Source organism: Petaurus breviceps, unplaced genomic scaffold (assembly GCF_028583685.1).
Source record: "Petaurus breviceps papuanus isolate PSGF00001 unplaced genomic scaffold, PetGlider_PUasm1.0 545, whole genome shotgun sequence".
Classification (NCBI taxonomy): Eukaryota; Metazoa; Chordata; class Mammalia; order Diprotodontia; family Petauridae; genus Petaurus; species Petaurus breviceps.
Genome location: NW_027186366.1, coordinates 361,859 through 383,514, shown reverse-complemented (window position 1 = coordinate 383,514; position 21,656 = coordinate 361,859). Strand labels below are relative to the sequence as shown.

Sequence of the window (21,656 nt, the reverse complement as noted above, 5' to 3'; positions counted from 1 at the left end):
GAAATAGAGAATTCTATTTAAAATAAATATAGACAGTATAAAATACTTAGGTGTCTACCTTCCAAAACACACATAGGAACCTCATGAATACAACTACAAATACTCTTTGAGTAAATCTAAATAATTGATCTAAATAAAAGATCTACATAATTGGAGAAATATGCATTACATGGGTAACATGAGACATTATGATAAAATAACAATACTAACTAAATTAATTTATTCAGTGATATACAATCAAATTGCCAATGTACTATTTTTAGAGCTAGAAAAATACAACAAAATTTATTTGGAGAAACAAAAAGTCAAGAATATCAATGGAATCAATTTTAAAAGTATAAAGGAAACTAGTCTAGCAATACCTGTCCCACAGAGTCATACTTATTTTTACATTTTTTAAAAGATCATGAAATAGATTAGGTATACAGTATATGGAAACAAATGAGCACAGGTGCCTACTTTTTGCTAAATCCAAAGATTCCAGTTGTTGGTGCAAAAACTGTTGAGAAAACTGGAAGTTTTGATTATATATCTGAAACTATATAGCAGAAACTTAGTCAAGAACAAATCCCATACTCCATACAAAGGAATCTCCGAATGGGTATATGATTTTTTTTTTTGCTTTTTTGGAGAGGCAGTTGGGGTTAAGTGACTTGCCCAAGGTCACATGGCTAGTAAGTGTTAAGTGTCTGAGGCCAAATTTGAAGTCACGTCCTCCTGACTTCAGGGCCTGTGCTCTGTTCATTGTGCCACCCAGCCGCCCCAGGATATATGATTTTAACATAAAGGGTGACATCATAAGCAAATTAGAAAAAACATGGAAAAATGATCTGGTATATGGATAGGGGAAGAGTTTATGATTAAAAAAATATAGAAAGGCTCACAAAAGGTAAAAGGAACAATTCTGATTCCATAAAATTAAAAAGATTTTACACAAACAAAACCAATGCAGGTAAAATTAAGATAGAAACAAGAAACTGGAGAAAAATCTTTGTAGTGAATTTATTTGATAAACATTTGATTTCTATGATTTATAAGGAACTGAGGATAATTTATAAGAACAACAATCAATTCCCCAACTGGAAATGGGAAAAGGAAATTAATAGATATTTTTCGGAGGATGAAATCCAAGGTATCACTAGTCATGTGAAAAAAATGCTCTAAATTGTTAATATTTAGAGAAATGTGAATTAAAACAACTCTGAGGTGCTACCTTATACCCATCAGATTGGCTAAGTTGACCCAAAAAATCTAGGAAAATAGGTGATTTAATGCCTTTAATTATGGAATTGTGAACTGGTCCAACCATTGCCACATAATTTGGAGCTATATCCAAAAGCTATTAAACTGTGCATACCTTTTGTCCCAGTAATGCTGCTACTAGCTCTATACCCCAAAGAGAACAAAGAGGAAAAAGACCAACATGTACAAAAATATTTATAGCAGCTCTTTTTGTAGTGGAAAAGAATCAGAAACTAAGGGGATGCTCATCAATTGGAGTGTGGCCGAATAGTTTATGGTATATGAATGTGATGAAATACTATAGTGCTGTGAGAAATGATTAAGGAAGACCTGTATGAACTGATGCAAAGTGAAGTGAGCAGAACCAGGAAAATGGTTTATAGAACAATGATGGTGATAGTATGGTAAAGACCAAAATCAGATTTCACAAAGGAATTAAATGGAAAATATATGAAAAGTACATTGGGGGTGGGGGTGAGGATGGGTGGGCCTGGCAGCTGGGAAGACCAGGAAAGGCATATTCTAGGAGGTGGGACGTGAAGATGACTGGAGGCCACATTGTAGAAGGCATAGCTGTTAAGCAAAATGGAAATTTCCTGGAGTTGATGCTATATTTCTCAATGATCATTTGTGATGAGTGCATTTTGTGAGAAGCTCGTCTGCTCTAGGGTCATGGGTCACTGGCGATCAGTCCACAGAGCTGGGCCAAGCTCTAGTTAACCTGCAGGTGCCCTTGGCATGTCTCAGGATCAGGATGAAGAAGCTCAGTCCCAGGGCGTCTGTGAGTCAGACATACCTGGTCTGTCTTCACAGACTTTTATTTTGATGGGATGCGTCGTTGGCAGGCGAGCTCCCTGAGACTGAGCAGCGGGTGCTGTCAGAGGTAATCTTCCCGCTCACGCTGCTCTCCCTTTCAGGGGCCTCTTCCTTGCAATGATCAGCAGCCTGCTGTTCCTGTGGCTCCTGAAATTTACTGCTGGCATAATCCTATGGTGCTTTGTGCTTGGTATGGTCATCGTTATATTATATGGTAGGTATCTATCCACTCTAACAATCAGTCTCAGAGCCACAGCTTTGGAGGTTATGGGGCTGTGGATATATTTGGGGGTCCCTGGATATATTTGAGGGTTATTTGATATATTTGGGGATCCCTGGATAGATTTGAGGGTCATTGGATCTATTTGGGGGTCCCCTTGATAGATTTGGGGATCATTGGATATATTTGGGGGTCCATGGATATATTTGGGGGTCCCAAGATAGATTTGGAGGTCCCTGGATAGATTTGGGGGTCCCTGGATAGGAAAAGTAATCCCATCTTCATTTGCTAACCTTTGACCCCCTTTGACATCCTGTGCATTTATCAGCTTTATTATGAGAAGGGCTCCAGAGGCTGCACCTCATTACCAAAGGGTTCCAGGACATGACAAAGCTCTGAATTCCCTCTCTAAACATTGTCTTTGCCCTTTATTTGCTGGCATCATTTAGCACAGAGTAATGTTGGTGGTGGCATGACTGATAGGGCAGTGAGAAGGGGGCGCAGCTGAAAGAAACTCAGCTGGCTTTGTTCAAGCTGCTAGGTCATGATACAACAGGGACTTCTCACTTTAAACAGACCACAGCTCCCAGCTGTTTCCTTATCTGCAGAGTAGGAAGTTTGGAGACTCCCCATAGCCAACCTGAATCAGTGTCACAATCAAGAAATCAATCAATAAGCATTTCTGAAGAGCATTTCCCATGGCCTAGGCCCTGGGCTAGTAGACCCTTTTATTGACTGACTGACTACTAAAGTCCTGGGGTTAAAGTCAAAAAAGAAATGGTGCCTGTACTTAAGGAAGCTATATCCTTGTCAAGAAGCAAACATGCACATAAAGAAGTACATACCAAAAGGTCCATGTAATTTTCTCAGGGCGTGAGGGAACAATTATTAAGCACCTATTATGTACAAGGACTTCTGTCCTGAGATCCAGGGATTCTCCCTGAGCCCCCGTTCCTACAATTGCATCTGCCTTAGGGTGGGGATTGCTGGGCACTTTTCGTAATGGCCCACAATGGGCTGTTTATCTCCAGGGTCAGATTGTCATGTTACAGTTCTACCCACCTGTTCATTCTATCTTTCCACTGCTGTCCCCCCACCTGGAAGAGGGGTTTCCATTAGTCTCCACTTCAGGGTTTTAAACTCATTTCTGCTAAGGAACAAGAAATCCAAATCACTTGTTCACTAAGAAAACTAGACTGTCCTGAAAAGTGGTCAACTTTCTCTCGAAGCTGAATTAAGTCACACAGAAAGTTAAAAGACCCAAATTTGGGGGGTAAAGATACAGGTTTCAATGTTTCTATTATAAAGATGGAAGTATGATGTGATCCTCTTGCCTCCCTCTCTCCCCACACCTGTGATGAAGTTTCAAAATACATTGTTCATGTTTAGACCATGATGGAGCAGTGATGGGAAACAGGAATATCCTGAAAAAATATCCCTTGGGTAGAAATATCTAGTGGGAACATCATAGAGCACTTGGCCTATTATTTTCAAATAAAGTATATAATATAGAAATAAAAATTAGGCCCATTCAGGAATATATCTGGTAGAAAACTTTAATGAGAATAGCATTCCCCTTTTTGGTGTTCCCGAAAATTCTTGCCTTATTGTCTCTAATTATTTTTAAAGGAATATGGATCTGTTACCGTGAGTATGATCGTCGTCAGGCAAAACCTGGATCCCAAGTCACTCTCTACGACCTTGGCTTTCAGTCTGATTTCAGAGTGTACTTGCAATTGCAGCAAACCTGGTTAGCATTTAGTAAGTGACTTTTCAAATCTTTGTCAGAGTTACAATGAGTCATGTTTCAAGTTGGGCTGCACGCTGTCTGGGGTCATAGCACCAGAGAACACTCTTGGTAAAGACACTTGACAAGGATGACACATGATGGCAGCAGCCAGTGTGTCCCTGCCCTCCCTGGTGCCTCTGTCCGCATTCTCAGGATCCTGTCCGTCAGAAGTCACAAGACCCTGAGAATGTCACCCTTGTTGGAATTGGCTCCTTCCTTTATAAAATGAGCACTGAACTCCATCTTCCCTCTAGTCCCTTCCAGTTATCACATCATGTGATTCCATGGTCATAAATATTTTCTCCCTCTCTTCTTTTCTCTCCCTTCTCCTCATCTAGTCTCACCCATCTGCCTTCCTCAACTTAGGCTTTCATCTATGGAGCATGCACCAACCACTCAAAGAATTTAGCATGCTTATTCAGATTAGCACTTCCTTGGCAGCCTGCAGCCTTAGGACAAGGGTCCTTCACCTTGGGGTTCATGAATATGGACCGTATATGTATGATGCATGTGTGCATACATGCACACATATGCATGTATACAGGCACACACATAACACACATAAACTATAAAGAGGGAGACTATTTCAAAATAATTTACTTCCTTTTTAATCCTACATATTTTATTTTATGCATTTAAAAACTTATTCTGAAAAGGGATCCATAGGCTTAACTAAACTGTCAAAGGATTCTACGAAACAAAAAAGGTAAAGAACCTCCATCTTAAGAGCTCCCTAGGACATTGAGAGACAATGAATTGTACAAGGTCACACAGCTAGTATGGGTTAGAATCAGGACTTGAACCCAGGATTTTCCTTCCTCTGTCTAGTATTCTATAACATGCCTCTACTTCTGAGTGCTAAGAGGATTAAACATAGTTACAATAATGCTCCTCCTCCTCAAATGGAATGAAGTTAGCACAATAAATGAAAGTTCCTGAAGCACGATTTATAATGGAAGACAATGCATCACAATTCACCTGATATCCGTGCAAGGAATTTTTAATGAACTGGGTGTCAAAATCCCCTATCTTGATAAAATAAAAGGATTGATTTATTCTAGAACCCTTTTGTGACCAAATGTTATTTCAAGATTTTCATTGTAGAATTAAGGAGTAATATGTAGCCAAAATGAATTTTGCATATTCTAATGTTTATTAAAATTATAGAACTGGATAGAAAACACTTTTTACAAAGTTTAATGGAAGGTAGCAGAGTAAAGGCAGGGACTACCTGATCTCTTCTGAATTCTTCTCCAAACAACTTCAAAACAATGCTTCAAAATGAATTCTGCAGCAGCAGACCCAACCAAAGAACTGGCTGAAACAATCTCCCAGGCAAAGACAATTTATAAAGTGGGCAGGAAAGGTCTATCTCACTGGGGTGAGAGTGGGGCTCAATCCCGTGGATTTGAGGCTTTGCCCCAGCAAGCCACCAGCAGGACTGCAAGGAGACTGAACTGGCAGCAGCAATTTTTACAGCTGACTTCTAGAGCAGACTCCTAGAACTAGTTCTGAAAACAGCAACATGAAAAATCTGACATTTGGGACAGTGCCCTCTTTACCCCAGAAGCAGAGTCCAACTTTAACATAAGTCTAAAAGTCAAGAAATAATCTGTAAAAATGAGCAACCAAAAGCAAAAAAGAATCCAACCATAGAAAGTTATTATGTGACAGGGAAGAGTAAAACACAAACTCAGAAGAAGCCCCCAAAGTCAAAACAGCTACATCCAATTCTCAAAGAAAAGTGTGAATTGATCTCAGTGCCCTCCCCCAAAAGAACTCCTGGAAGAGTTCAAAAAGGATTTTAAAAATCAAATGAGAGAGGTAGAAGAAAATTTGAGAAAAGAAATGAGAGTGATGCAAGAAAATTATGAAAAAGATAGTCAAGAGCTTGGTTAAAACACACATACACACACACACACACACAAAATACAGAAGAAAATTATACCTTAAAACAGAATAAACCAAATGGTAAAAGAGGCATAAAATCCACTAAAGAGAATAATTTCTTTAAAACCAGAATTGGCCAAATGGAAAAATAAATGCAAAAATTCACTGAAGAAAAGGACTCCTTAAAAAGTGGAATTGAAGGGTGGCTAGGTGACACAGTGGATAGAGCACCAGCCCTGGAATCAGGAGGACCTGAGTTCAAATCCAGCCTCGGACACGTAACACTTACTAGCTGTGTTACCTTGGGCAAGTCACTTAACCCCAATTGCCCTGCCTTCCCCCATCTAAAAAGGAAAATTAAATCGACCAAATAGAAAAGAAGATACACAAGCTCATTGAAGAAAATAATTCTTTAAAAATTAGAATTGGGCAAGGGGAAAGTAATAAGTCCATGAGATATTAAAAAATCAAACAAAATCAAAAGAATTAAAAAAAACCCAAGAAAATGTGAAATAGCCTCTTTGGAAAACAACTGACCTGAGTCAGATAGTTGGTACAGTAGATAGAGCTCTGGCCTTGAAGTCAGCCTCAGATGCTTACTATTGTGTGACTCGGGGCAAATTCCCTAATTGATTGACTCCATAGAAAGAAAAATAAAATCAACTGACTTGGAAAATAGCTTGAGGAGAAACAGTTTAAGAGTTACTGGACTTCCTGAAAACCAAGATCAAAAAAGTTCTCAAACATCACATTTCAAGAAATTATCAAGGAATACAGTCCCAATACCCTAGAACCAGAGAACAGAATAGAAATTGAAAGAATTCCTCCATCAGTACCTTAAAGAGATCCCGAAATGAAAACTCCCAGGAATATTCCAGAGCTCCCAGGTGAAAAAACATTGCAAGCAACCGGAAAGAGACAATTCAAATGTCATGGAGCCACAATTAGGATAATATAAGATTTATCAGTTTCTATATTAAAGGACTGAAGGGCTTAGAATATGGTATTCTAGATGGCAAAGGAGCCAGGATTAAAACCAAGAAACACCCAGAAAAACAATAATACTTCAGGGAGGAAAAATGGATATTTAATGAAATAGAGGACTTACAAGCATTCCTGATGAAAATATCAGAGCTGAATCGAAAATTCTATTTCAAATACAAGCCTCAAGAGATGCATAAAAGGTAAACAGGAAAGAGAAATCATAAGGAATTCAATAAGATTACACTGTTTACATTCCAACATGGGAAGAGGATGCTTGTAACTCCTAAGAACTTTATAATTATTAGAGCAGTTAGAAGAAATGTGTATGTGTGTGTGTAGGTATATGTGTATGTGTAGGTGTAGGTGTGTGTATATATATATATATATCTGCATAGGTTTATATGCATATGTGCATGCACCTGTGCGTGCATATGCACATGCATTACACATGTGCGCACACGTGCTGTATGCACACATGCACATGTATTGCACACACATGTATAGGCTCATGTGTGTGTTTATATGTGCATACATATTTACATGTGTACATTCCATTGCACACATGTGTGCACTTCTCTGTATATGTGTGAACACATATACATGCATATGTGTATACATACATGTGTATGTAGATACACGTGACATGAATGTGAGTTGACTATGATGGGATAATATCTAAAAAATAACGTTAAGGAACAAGAAAGCAGGCCGCACTGGGAGAGGTGAGAAGGGAGGGGGTAGAATGGGGCAAATTATCTTAAATAAAAGAGCCATAAAAGAGTTCTTACAGTGGAGGGGAAGATGAGGCATGTTGAACAGCGCTTGAATCTTATTCTCATCAGAATTGGCTCGAATAGACAATAACATACACCATTAGTTGTGTATGTAATTTATCTTACCCTACAGGAACTTAGGAGAGGGGAAGGGGATAAGGGGAGGTGTGGATAAAAAGGAGGGCAGATTGGGAGAAGCTACAGTAAGAAACAAAATTCTTTTGAGAAGGGTCAGGGTGAAAAGGGAGACAGAGACAGAGAGAGAGACAGAGACAGAAACAGAGAAACAGAGAGAGAGAGAAGGAGGGAAGGATGGAGAGACAGAGACAGAGATATACACACAGAGACACACACAGAGACAGAGAGACAGAAACAGAGAGGCAAAGACAGAGACAGACATAGAGCAGAGAAGGGGAGAGGGGAGAGGGAAGGATAAACGGGAAATAGGAGATGGAAAATACACAGTAATCACAACTGAAAATATTTTTGCATCAAGTTTCTCTGATAAAGGCCTAATTTTTCAGATATGTGGGGAACTTAGTCAAATTTATAAAACTACAACTCATTGCCCAATTGATAAATGGTCAAAAGAAGAAATCAAAGTTATATATTAAAGCATATTAAAATGCTCTAAATCAGTATTGCTTAGAGAAACACAAATTGAAAAAACTCTGAGGGACTACCTCATACCCCTCAGATTGGCTCAAATGACAGAAAAGGAAAATGTCAAATGTTAGAGGGGGTGTGGGAAAATTGGGACATTAAAACACTGTTGGTGGATTCATGAAATGATCCAACCATTCTGGAAAACAATTTGGAACTATGCCCAAAAGACTATAAAACCCTTTGACCCATCAATACTATTACCAGGTTTGTATCCCAAAGAGGTTTAAAAAATATTTATATCTATATGAACAAAAATATTTATAGCAGCTCTTTTGATTGTGGCAAAGGATTGGAAATTGAAAGGATACCCATCAGTTGGGGGATGGCTGAACAAGGTGTATAATTATGATGGAATATTAGTGTCCTCTAAGAAGTGGGGAACAAGATTCTTTCAGGAAAACCCTGGAAAGCTTAGGTGAACTGATGGAAAAGGAATTGAGCAGAACCAGGACAACATTGCACAAAGTAACAGCAATAAAAACGATGGTCAGCTGTGAATTATTTACCATTCTCAGCAATACGATGATCCAAAATGATTCAAAGATTTATTATTAAAAATGCTATCCAGCTCCAGAAAAAGAATTGAAGGAGTCTGAATGCAAATCAAAGTTACTATTTTTTTACTTTGTTTTTCTTGCTTTTTTTCCTTTTTAGTCAAAAATTTCTTTCACAACATGACTAATATGGACATATGTTCTGCATGACTGCACGTGAATAACATCAAATTGCTTGCTTTCTCAAGGAGAAGAAAGAGGAAGGAAAGAGAATTTGGACTTCAAAATTTTAAAAATGAATGTTAAAACTTACTTTTACATGCAATTGGAAAAAAAGATTTTTTAAAAAAAGTTAAATGGCCCATAGTGATAACATAAAACTAATATGTAAAATCATATCCTTTTGGAAATATTTTACACTCAACATTCCTTTTTTTAATTGTGCAATTTATGTATATGCTCAATTAAGTTTTCTTTAGAAGTAGGTTTGGCAGTTTCATTGAAGCCTATGTGGTATTACAAAAGCTGCTCTTTCTTGCATCAGTCTCCTTTTTAAGAGGCAGTTAAAATTCAATGTTTTTCATTGAAATGGGATGGATGTGCCATCAGCAGGGCTAAGGACTCTCAGAGAAATGCTCACGTTACAAGCATTTCTTGTTTCATCAAGTCTTGTCCAAAGCATTTCTATCAAGGACAGCCTCACTTACCCAATGTCAATGCGTTACTCTGTGACTGCATTCAACTGCAGAAAGATCTTGCAAATACAGTTTTACACTAGGGCATAGGTCTGGGGTTCCAGTGATGTAAGATATTCTAGTGGAGGAAGTGCACTCCACTGATGCAGATTGATGCCTTCTCTACAATAGAGAATTTTAGATTTGCCTGAGAGATACAGGGATTTCCCCAGGTCACATGGTCGTTATCTGTCAGGGACAAGACTCGAACCCAGACCTTCCTTACTTTGGAGCCAGCTCCCCATCCATTGCAACATGGTGTCTCTCCTTTTATCTGATAATAATAATTAAAAATATTAAATCAAATAAATATCAAGTATTAATATTAAATTAAATATTAAAAATATTAATTAAAATTAAAAAAATAAATGAAACACACTTATATTATAACAAGAAAAATAGTAGTTCAGTTCCCAGAAAACTGACAGGAGAGTCAGGAGACCTGAATTGTCCTAGATTTTAAATGCCTTAGCTCTCTGACCTTGTGTCAGTCATATGTGATCTCTGCCTCTCAGTTTCCTTCGTTGCAAATAAAGAATGCTGAATTAGATGATCTTAAAGGCTCCTTTTAGCTCCCAAACTCTGGCTCACATTAAAACTTAAGGAGGGGGGCGACCAGGTGGCTCAGCGAGTAAGAGAACTGGCCCCAGTGTCGGGATGACCTGGGGATCGACACCCAAAAATAACTGGTCATGTAACCTTGAGCAAGTTACTTAACCCCAATTGCTTAAAAACAAACAAACAAAAACTTAGGGAGGCAGGGCAGCTTTTATTGTTCCATAGATGCTTATCTCTCAGGGCATTGAAGTTTTAATGTGCAGTGGGCTGTTTGTCATTTATGTAAAACCAGAAAGTGAAGTGATTCTGACAGATCTCATTTCCTCAAGCTAAATGATCAGCTTGTCCCACCGTCAGCAGATGGTGATTTCAGCCTAGCATGCGCTACTTTTTAATATGACCGTATTCAACGCTCTCATTTGGTACTAATTTCTGTGTTTTAAAGGAATAAATTTGCATGAAATTTAAAAATATGCACTTAACGAGGAGCCCCCTGAGCTGGAGTGAGATGATTCGTTACCAAACCTTGCTTCCCATGCAGCGGAATAAGCCACATCTTCGGGATGTTAACTAAAATGTGAGATGATGTGAGGGGGAAGGAGAGGCGATGGGCAGGACCGTGGGCCGCAGCGGCTTGGAGAAGGCCCCCCATCATTTGTGCAGTGGGTGCATGCCGGGCCCCAGCGAAGGGAGCTTCCAAGGCCCAGTTGCTTTTCTCTAGAGGGGATGCAAATGCTGTTCTTCATGGGGTGATTGAGAGGATCGCTCGCTGTAGAAATGGGAGGGGCCATTTCCATGGCCCGGCTTCCTACGTATTTTCAGTCTCTTGTGTGACATTAGGTCCGTGAAACACTTTGAATCCTCAAGTGATAAAGAAATGCCAGCTAGTCAAGTGAGCCCCCACTGCCAGGCTCTGCGCTCAAGGCTCTCCAGAGCTCACAGTCTAGCTGCTCTCTGCTCGCAGTCAATAAATCAGCATCGACTTGGTGCTCACACAAGAGAGCATGCCAAGGGGTTTTCCAACCTTAAAATGGCACATAAATCAGAATGCCTAGGAAATGCTCTGCCAGCAAATATGGCATCTACGCAGCCTCATGCACTGGGCTTGGAGTCAGGAAGCCCTGGATTCGAATCCTGTCTCACATGCTCCCGAGCCCCATGATCCTGGACAAGGCACCTAAGCTCTCCCAGCCTCAGCTTCCTCATCTGTAAAACGGGAGTGGGAATAATAATCCCCACATCGTATTGTTATTGTGAGTGCATAATACGTTTTATAAACATCAGCAGAGCTACATGAATGTTGGCTGCTATTATTACGTTTCTGTTCTAGGTCAGGCACTTTACTAAGGGTGGGAATATGAAGCTACAACTCCAAAGTCTTTGCCTTCATTGGCAACAACATGGGCACATGGATGTATGTGGCATGTGGAATGGCACAGAGGGACACGTTTTGCCTCTGCCACAATGGCTGTGCGACCCTGGGCAACTCACTTAACCTCTCTGAGTTGCAAGTGTCTTTCCTAGACTGAATGGCTGATGTGCATCGGTGGAGGGAGTTTCCACACTAACGAAAACAGGCCTGGACCCCTCAGAAATGCTCCTTCAAATCATGTCATTATTTTTCTATGTCTGAAGTGAAGAACGGTCCTAGAGGTCTCTGCGGAGCCACCTGGCTGGCTGCTGTCTAGACTTTCTTGGCGTCTTTGAAAATGCCATCTTGAGATGCGGTTTGGGTTTGCAGAGGTGAACCATTTGCTTGAGCTGAGGCTCCAAGGCAAGTAGGGGTATAAAGCTGACGCCTAGGGCAGCAGCAGGGGTCCTGCCTCTGCGGAGTCACAGCTTCGAATGTGTGCTCTTTTGTAGTGATCATACTGTGCATCCTGGAAGTGTTCATTCTCCTCGCAATCTTGTTCCTGAGAAAGAGGATCCGGATCGCCGTTATATTGCTGAAGGAAGGGAGCAGGTAAGCAGCCGGTCCTGGACACCACATGAGAGTCCTTAGGAGAGATCATGGTTTGTTGAATGATCAGTCATAGCCCAAGAAGACCCTTTGGGTGATGGGACTTGGATGAGAATTTAGAGTAACACGCTTGGTCAGAAGGTGGTAGAAGAAATGTGATAATCAGTAATATGTGGTTGTAGATAGCACCAACTTCAAATAGGAAGACTCGAATCCATGTCCTGCTTTCCAGATGTATGGGCTGGGGGACCTTGGACAAGTCATTTAATCTCTTGCTATCTTAGAAGACTCTCCAAGTAGCATAACAAGTGCCTATCTGCATCAGTAACAGGAATGAGCAGGACATTATTAAATCACAGAAAAGCTGCAGAAAAAAAATAAATGGGGCCAAGCTAAGCTGCAAGAGAAGGGACTGCAAAATTTGGCTGATCTAGCTCCAATTCAGAATATCCTTATTACTTGTGTGACACCAGTCAAGTCCCTCCATCTATCCGGGCCTCAGTTTCCTCATCTGTAAAAAAGTTAGATAAGAGAATTTTAAGACCCCCTCCAACTTGTAAATATTTTGAACTACTTTGAAGATAAATCTACAAACCTATGAGAAGTCCATCCAGTTTTTTCTTAAGTATCTCTGATAATGGGGAACTCTCATTATTCCATTTTCAGACAGCTCTGTCATTAAATTCTTTTTATGACCCCTCCCCTAACCCCATGCCTCCCCTATTCCTGGTACTTCCCTTAGGGACCAAAGAAAATAATATCTATTCTTCCACATGACAGCTTTTCAAATACTTGTAGTTAGCAATCAGCCCCCCACTAATTTCTTCTCCAGGCTAACCATCCCCCAAACATTCCTGACCAGCATACTTATGAGTTCCTTCACTGTACTGATTTACCTTTGCTGGATACATTCCAGCTTGTCAATGTTCTTTTAAAAATGCAATGCTCTGGACATTGTCTGTACAGTCTAATATAATGGGACAATGTCCAACCTTTTCCTGAAAGTTATATATTGATTAATGTAGTGCAATATCACATTAACCTTTCTGAATATGATATCACACCATTGACTCATATTGCATTTGCAATCAAATTCTGCTATCTAGTTATAACTCCTTTATTCTTTATTTTCCAGTGAAAGAAAATTAATTAATGCTATATGTGGATATTATGTAGACATGTATCATATACATTATTTATAGTATATATACACATAAAATACAAATTAATATTGTGCATATGAATATACTTATCCATCACCATTAGATTTTATCATGTCAATTTCAATTTAACCTGCTGGGATTTTTTTTTGAATTCCAACTGTCATCCAATGTAGCAGCAGTTATTCCTCTCAGATTCATATCATGCAATATGTAATAAGAAGTCTATGAATGTATATATCCAAATCAAGTGATTAAAAAATGTTCACAAGAATTACACGGATGTCCGCAGCCAAAGGGCAAAACAGGTCACTGGCCATGGTGCTGATACAACTTGGTCCTCAGGTATGGTACATTAAATCTCCAGGCAGCAAATTAGCCACTGGGGTAGCTGTTGTTATAGAGGGCCACCTGATCATGGACAAGCTTCATTTCTCTTGTTTGTTTGTTTGTTTCCAGTCTTTTTTTTTTTTTTTGAGAAATGCGGGGTCCTTTTGTAGGCTTGATGGCAGTGTGATAAACACGGAGCTTTGATGTGCTGTTTCTGACCTGGGCCAGTTCACTCTTCTTTAAACAACCTGGTGCCTCTTTGTCCCACACACTCAGGGATTATCTTAATTATGCCAAAATGTGTGACAACACCCAGGCAGCATAGCCCTCTATAACTCAGAACTCCTGAGCTCCAAAGATCTGCTAACCTCAGCCTTTCTAGTAGGTTCTACATTAAAAGACTGTAAGTCTTGGAATATTACATTTTGAAGAGTAAAGGAGCTGGGGTTACAACCAAGAGTAACTTACCCAGCAAAGTTGAGTCTAATCCTGAATGGAAAAAGGAAATTTGACAAACTGAAAGACTTTAAGATATCTGTGACAAAAAGACCAGAACTCAATAGAAAATTCAATATAGAACATTTGATATAGAATATTCACTAAAAGGTCCAGAAGAAATATAAGGGGAAAAAATCAAAGACTAATTATGAGAGTCACTAAGGTCAAATTGTTTATTTCATATATGTGAAAATGTTATCAGTATTCTTAAAACTGTCATCATCACTAGGGTAATTTGAAAGAAAGTTTGGGACTGAGTTGGATATGATGGGGTGACTCTAAAAACCAAACTGGAAGCTGGGACAAGAGGCATGTGTTCCCAAGCCTTGTTGGTTATGACAACAGTGGGTTGTTGAGTACTGTGGCAGTAAAGCAGTCAGAGAGGCCAAAGTCAATGGATTGGGAGAAGGAGCTTTTGACTAACTGCTTTCCCTTCGAGCCACTGACAATCACTCTACTCCAGTCATGCTGTCCATGTTTCTATTTCTCGGCTTGAGGCATGATTATACACCTACTTCTTAGCTTCTTCAGGTTCATCTTTACTCACAGGGCATCTGTGCTGGGGATGACTTTTTGCCTTAGTCTGTATGAACATCTTTACTTCTCGTCCAGTCCCCCGAATGTAAAGTTTTAAAGGATTTCCTCGTTGGGAACAGTGATAAGTTTAAGGTGTTGATACCATGGTCTACTCTTCACTCCAGGACAGATATGGCTGGAGGCTTCTGTTCATTGGTATGCCCCCATGGGCTTCTAGCCATTTGCCAGCTTTATTAATCTATTGTGGATTGTCCAAACTTAGGATCCCAGCAATTAGAACCAAGATAAATTGAACTGTCAACAAAATTCCAAGGGGAAATCCTTGAACTGGGATCCAAAGGTCAGAAACAGGGGTATGGAAAGTGATGTGGCCAGGCCTGTGTCCACAAGATCAGTTGGTACAGACAAAGTTGAGGATGGAATACATTCTCACGTCCTGACGTCTGCTGGTTATTCAGCAATTCCTACTTACATGCTGGCTTTTGGTATCGTCTGTTTCAGAGTGTTCTTTGTGGACCAGCCAGTGAGACGGTGAGCATTTATTAAGAGCTTACTGTGTACCAAACATAATGCTAAGTGCTCGAGATTCAAAGAAAGGCAAAAAAAAATCCCTGCCTTCTGGAGTTCACAATCTAATGCAACAGAAGAAACAATATGCAAACAACTGTGTACAGACAGAACATTCTAGGGTTAAGGGAGACTAGGAAAGGGTTCTTGTAGAAGGTGGGATTTTTAATGAGATTTGCAGGAATCCAAGAAAACCTGTGAGGGGGAGAAATGGAGGGCATTCCAGGAGGCGGAGGGGCAGCCAGGAAAAGAGACTCAGTGGTGGAGACAGTCTTGGGAGAATAACAGCAAGGCAACCAGTGCTGCTGGAGCCGGCTGTATAAAGCTGGAAATGGGGTCTAGGTTAGAAAGAGACTGAAATGCTAAACCGTCCTTTTTTGGCCCTGTAGGTCTCCCTCTGGTTTTGAGCTCTAGAAGAAATTGGAGCTAAGTCTAGAATAAGCCAAACCATTTCCAGCTCAATAGTCTGGGATGAAATTCGGCAAACAATCTAGTCAGGTCTGACTTGATTCCTGCCTGAGATACAACATCCTGAAGCCCTACCTTTATCTCAGCCAGTCAGTAAATATTAATGAAATGCCTGCTCTGTGCTAGGCACTTTACTAAGCACTAGAGATACAAAAAGGCAAAAAACAATGCCTGCCTTCAGGAAACTCACAATCTAAGAAGGGATTCAAAAAGCAAACACATATGTCCAAGCAAACCATATACAGGATAAAGAAAAGATAATTAACCTGGAGAAACACTGGAATTAAGAGGGGTTAGGGAAGGCTTCCTGTAGAACCTGGGATTTTAGTTGGGACTTAGAGGAAGTCAGAGAGGTCAGTAGTCAAAGAAGAAGAGGGAGAGCTTTCTAGTCATGGGGGATGGAGTGCCTTGCTTGTGGAACATCCAGAAGGCCAATGTCATTCAGTCAAATTGTTTGTGGTAGGCAGAAAGGTTAGAAGATTGGAAATGTAGGAGGGGGCTGTTATGATGCTCTTTGAATGCCAAATCGGACATTTTGTATTTGATCATTGGAGGAAAGAGGAAGTTATTAGAGTTTATTAAATAGGAGTGGTGCTCAAATGGTTGGAACTGAGCTTTAGCTGAACAGAGGATGAAGTGGAGTGGGGAGAGACTTGAGACAGGCAGACCGATGAACAGAGTGTTACAGTAGTCCTGTGATGGAGGCCAGCACCAGGGTGGTAGCAGTGTCAGAGAAAAGAAGGCGGCATATTTGAGAGGTCTTAGAGAGGTGAAATTGGCAGGTCTTGGTGACATATTGGGTATGGGTGCATGTGACAGAGCTAGTGATGAATCCAGGATGCATCTTAAGTTGTGGGAGCCTTTAGGATTTGGAGGATGGTGTTGCCCTCTACAAGAGAGATCGAGGAGTGGTCAGAGGGATAGGAGGACACCCACGAGAGAGGGGCATCTTTCAAGCTAGAGAGGACAAAGTTTCAAGGAGAGGATAATGACCAGTGACAAAGGCACTGAGAGGTCAAAGAGGACTAGGATTGAGAAGAAAAAGATTGTCTTTGACATGACTGATAAGTTTGGAGACGGCAGCTTCAGTGGAATGATACTATCAAAAGCTGGATTGTAAGAGGTCAAGACAGGAATGAGAAGACAGAAAGTGGAAGCATCTCCTGTAAACCACCTTTTGGGGGAGTTTAGCTACAAAGAGCAGAAGAGATGTAGGATGATCATTATCAGGCACTGGAGAATCAAGTGAAGAGAAGGGAGACATGAACATGTTTGTAGGCAGGAGAAAATGAGCCAGTAGAGAGGAGAGATAAAAAATAAGTGAAAGAAGGAGGGTGCCAGTGAGGGCATCTGTTGGAGGAGATGGGAGGAAATGGATGCCTGGGGCCATTAGTTAGCCTTGGTAAGGAATAAGGCCACCTTATCATGTGAGTCAGGTCAGGAGGAAGAGAGCATGGTAGAAGGTATATGAGTGACATGAGATGAGAAAGAAGGGGAAGAGGGAGCTAACTGTGAATGGCTTCAATTTTTTTCATTAAATATGAGTTACAGTTCTTAGCTGAGAGAGTGGGGGAAGGGGAGCCATGGGAGGTTTGAGGAGAGATAAGAAGTCTTGTAATAGCTGTTGTGGAGAGTAGGATGGTCAGTTGATAAGGGAGATAAGGATTGCTTAGCAGCCATGAGGGCCTAGCTGAGGCTGTGCAACATAAATTGGTAGTGAATCTAATCTGTGTTACATTGAAAGCAGTGAATGGGGCAAGTGATCCCAGGCTGAGACTTGGCAGGGTCCATGTGGCAAAATGACAAGATGGGGTATGGATTCAAAAGGGAAGGACAATGTAGAATTGAATCAGTTCACCAAAGGGTCACAATGGAGAAAAGGGAAGAGAGCAGTTAGTGCAGGGGAGTTGACCTGGGGGCAAATTGAGGCATTGAGGGATTGAAGTTCACAGTGTGGACACAGAGTAGGGTTTTATAAGGGAAGGCAGAGAGAGTGGTGAAAAACCAATAGCTTACAGTCAGATAAGGGGATTTGGAAATTATGGAATGTGGAAATGGTCCATTTGTGGGTAACAGAAAGATCCCAAGGCATGACCATGTTTGTGTTTACTTGTTATTTATAGTGTTCCTCTCTTTTACTATTCTATTAACTGATTTTAAAACAGACAAATAGACAACAACAATAATAAATTAGACTATTTTGACAAGATTTGTTTTTGGTAACTATTCCAGTTGTGCCCTTTCTAAGTGAACCCACGTCATTATGCTCTATCATTCAGTCATGTCTGACTCTTTGTGACTCCGTGGACCATGGCTCTCCAGGCCCTTCTGTCCTCCACTAGCTCCTCAAAGTGCATTCTAAAACTTTACTGGGGTGGACATTATGCTCATGGGGATTTATTTATTATGTGTGTGGTGATGATTCTTAGACATACAACATATCTAACCCTAGTCTCTCTTCTGAGCTCCATTCCCACGTCATGAACTGACTGTCGGGCATTTTTAGCTGCATGTCTTATAGGCATCCCAAATTCGACATGTCAAAAATGGAACGTTATTTTTCTACATCTTTCAAACTTTTTATTATGTCTTTCAAGGGCCCCAAGATTCTTATATCCACCAAGACTTCCTCAATTATAAAGTGGTGATAATAATGGGACCTACTTCCCAGGGTTGTTGGAGGATCAAGTGAGGTAATGTTTGCAAAGTACTACAGACAATGCCTGGCACATAGTAGGTGCTATTTAATTCTAGCTATTATTATTGCTATTACTATTCTCAACTTCTTGATCTCATTTCAACCACAGATCAAATTAGATGCTATGTATCATCAGAAGTAATTCCACATCTCACAATGTGTCATCTTTTCTTCACTCACATGCCCAACCACCCCTCTAGTTTGGGTCCTCACCTCCTCTTATCTAGACTATTGTAATTGCCACCAGATTGCCTCGAGTCTCCACACAGCTGATAAAGTGATTTTTCCTAAAGCACATATCTAACCAAGTCACTCCCCTACTCAATAAATTTCAGCACTTGCCTATTTTCTCTAGGATCTAATAGAAATTCCTCTGGTGAAATAAGCTCTTACCAACATGGACCCAAGTTGGCTTTTTGGTTTTCTTACTCCTCTTCATGTGCTCTATGACCCAAATGACTTTATTAAGTGTTTTTCATTCATGGAGCTTCGTTTGCCATCTCTGCCCCTTGGCACTGGCTGTGCCATCTGCTTGGAATGCCCTCCCTTCTGACATCTGCCTTTTAGAATCACAATGCCACCTGAGAACACATCCACCTCAAAGGAGCTGTGTCCACAAACACACTCACATGTGGACACATATTTTTGCTAAACTCGAAGTTTCTCAAATGCAGAAGACTCTTTCTTTTGGCTTCTTGTCCCTAGCACCTGGCATATGGCTTGGCACATAGCAGGCCCTTCATAAATGCTTGGTATTGGATCAGGTGAGGTCACTAGTGACAGTTGTAGATTGTAGTACTTTCTCTCACCCCGTAGAAAGATTCTGTCATCATCATTTCTAGTTTTCCAACACCTCCACCATTTTCCGCAAGCTCCGTGAAACACAAGGGGCTGGGAACTCAACAGCAAATTCATTCCACACGCTAGAGTCTAAGTCCGTTGAGTCAAAACAATTAGACTCATGTGACTCCACATCCCCACTATTCCCTCATTGCTTTTCCCTCCCAACCATGTTTGTTCTACTCTTTCTAGGCATATGCTTCTCCTCCTTGACCAAGAAGATGGGGACAAAATGGCAGCTGAGTTATCCTGCTTTTTCACTACCATCTGCTTAGCATTTCACTGCCATCCATTTCAAGTATCCTTTCCCTTTTTTCCTCCAAATAGCTTTTAAAGCACTTTTTGCTTTCCTTAACTTTTTACCCCAAAGCCTCAAGTTATTCTGAATTTTAACCATTCTGACAATTTTTGATTCCAGGCCTGTGCCACCCTTAGGTACTTGCCACCATTTCCACAGAATCACTGAAAACGCTGTGAAACCACAGCTGCCTGTTGACATGTCTCTTTGTTCATCAGGACCTTTCCTGAATGACCTTGATTATTCCATTCTTGAGACCCTCCCAACATTCTTGAACCATATGTCTTTCTTTGGCAATGGACTCATGATGATTTTTAAATAATTTCTCAGTTGAACTATGCTTTCCAACAAGGTTGGGTCCATGTCTGACCATTCCACTCGGTTAATAAGACCTCACGTTCTATAGTGCTAGGTGCTGGGAAGACAAATCCCCAAACTCCTGGTGCTAAGGAACTCCCATTCTCTGGGTCCTCCTTGGCTATTAAAATGCCAGTTTAAACCCAGTTACTTTCTCCCCTGGTTCCTTCATCAGATTCAATCCACTAAGGACTTGTCTTGGGCCTTAGACTAAGAGCTGGAAGAAAAGACTCCCTCACTACCCTGTCAGTCCTCTCCACCGTTACGGGTGATCTCGTCACCTCTTTTGTCTTTTAAGAAGTAAAATGTCAGCAGAACAAGTAAGGATCTGTCAGACCTCCACCTTCTCATGGAATGAGCCCATTACCAGATAAACTGAAATTCATCTTCATTACATCTTGCTTCCAAGCCAATTTTGTGACAGCTGTCAGAATTCATCATCCATTTGTAATGTAATATCAAGCAAAGGCAACTTCCCAGGTTCAAAATACCAGCATAGGTGTTCTCTATTTTATTCAGTAACAAACCCAGAACAGAGAAGATCAAAACATGACATCATTCCAAATACAGCATTTACTAAGTGTGATTAAATAATCTCCAAGGCCTACCCCACCCCAGGACTTTCCAATCATTCAATCAATTACAAAGTCTCTGTTCCAAATACTTCTCCACCCCTAGGCTATACCTTAATTAAGTCCACCACAAAGCCCCTCTTCTCAAATGGAGATTAGTTTCCAAACATAAGGTCAAAAGTTCCCCACCCCTGGATCACAATTGAATCTACCCCAGAGTTACATCAAGTTTAAACACAGCACTTAATACCCAAATGGAGGTCTTTTCTTCATCTTGACAGGAGGCAAGTTCTCAGCAATCTTAGTTCCTGGGGAGACAAGGCTTAGCAAAGCCACAAGATACATTGCCAGTCCCTTCATGAATTTATCCTCTGCCTGTAGAACAGTCCTAGAACCCCTGAACACATTAGCAAAGCCCTCTCCCAGGATTTCTGTAAACATACAACAAGAAAATCCTTCTTCAGGGCTTCTGAACCAACAGAAAGGCTCCCAGACCCCTGCAACAACAGCACTGTCCCTCACCAGTGGACAGTATTCACTCTGTCTGCAGGACAGTCTCCAGACCCCTGCAACAACAGTACTGTCCCTCACCAGTGGACAGTATTCACTCTCTGTCTGCAGGACAGTCGCAGGCCTTCTTAGCGAACAGCCAGGTTCCAGGACTTCTTCAACAAAAGGACAGTCTTTCACCAGTAGACAAATCTGGCAAAATAACATCAAAACAGACAGACAAAGTACCAGCAAAACAGCCATGTCTCCTCAGTCCTTGGCAGCTCAGGGGGCAGGTCTCAAAAGTCCAGGGCAATTCAAAGCGGCCACCAGCAATCCTCTTAGTCTCTCTCTCTCTCCACGAGGTGCTGCTTCCAAAAAAGATCTTCCGTCTCTCTCCAGTGTCTCTCCAAATCTACGTCACCAGCTCCTCCCACTTCAGGACTTTCTTTTCACATCAACAAGCCCATCCCACAGGTGGGATTAACAAACTCTGGGTTTTAATACAATCAATTTGAAAACCAAGCCAATACAGGGGAATCTTTAATTGCCATTACTATCACACCATTTCCTCTATCTGACTTTGTTAGTAATGTAATCTCAAAAGATACCACTTCTCATTCTCCCTCTTTCCCTCTCCTTTCCCCTCCCCAACTTCCTCTCCCATTCCCTCTCCCTCTGTCCCTTTTCCTCCCTCCCTCCCTCCCTCCCTCCCT

At 40.9% G+C, this 21,656-nt stretch overlaps 1 protein-coding gene across 1 annotated transcript in view; it reads left to right on the top strand.

The window, feature by feature from the left end:
• SLC44A5 (solute carrier family 44 member 5) overlaps positions 1-21,656 on the top strand; it is a 183,622-nt gene that overhangs the window by 115,999 nt on the left and 45,967 nt on the right. The window contains exons 11-13 of the mRNA XM_069102247.1: positions 2,160-2,272; positions 3,908-4,039; positions 12,030-12,129. Of these exons, the coding sequence (XP_068958348.1) occupies positions 2,160-2,272; positions 3,908-4,039; positions 12,030-12,129 (345 nt within the window). The remainder of the gene's footprint in view (positions 1-2,159; positions 2,273-3,907; positions 4,040-12,029; positions 12,130-21,656) is intronic.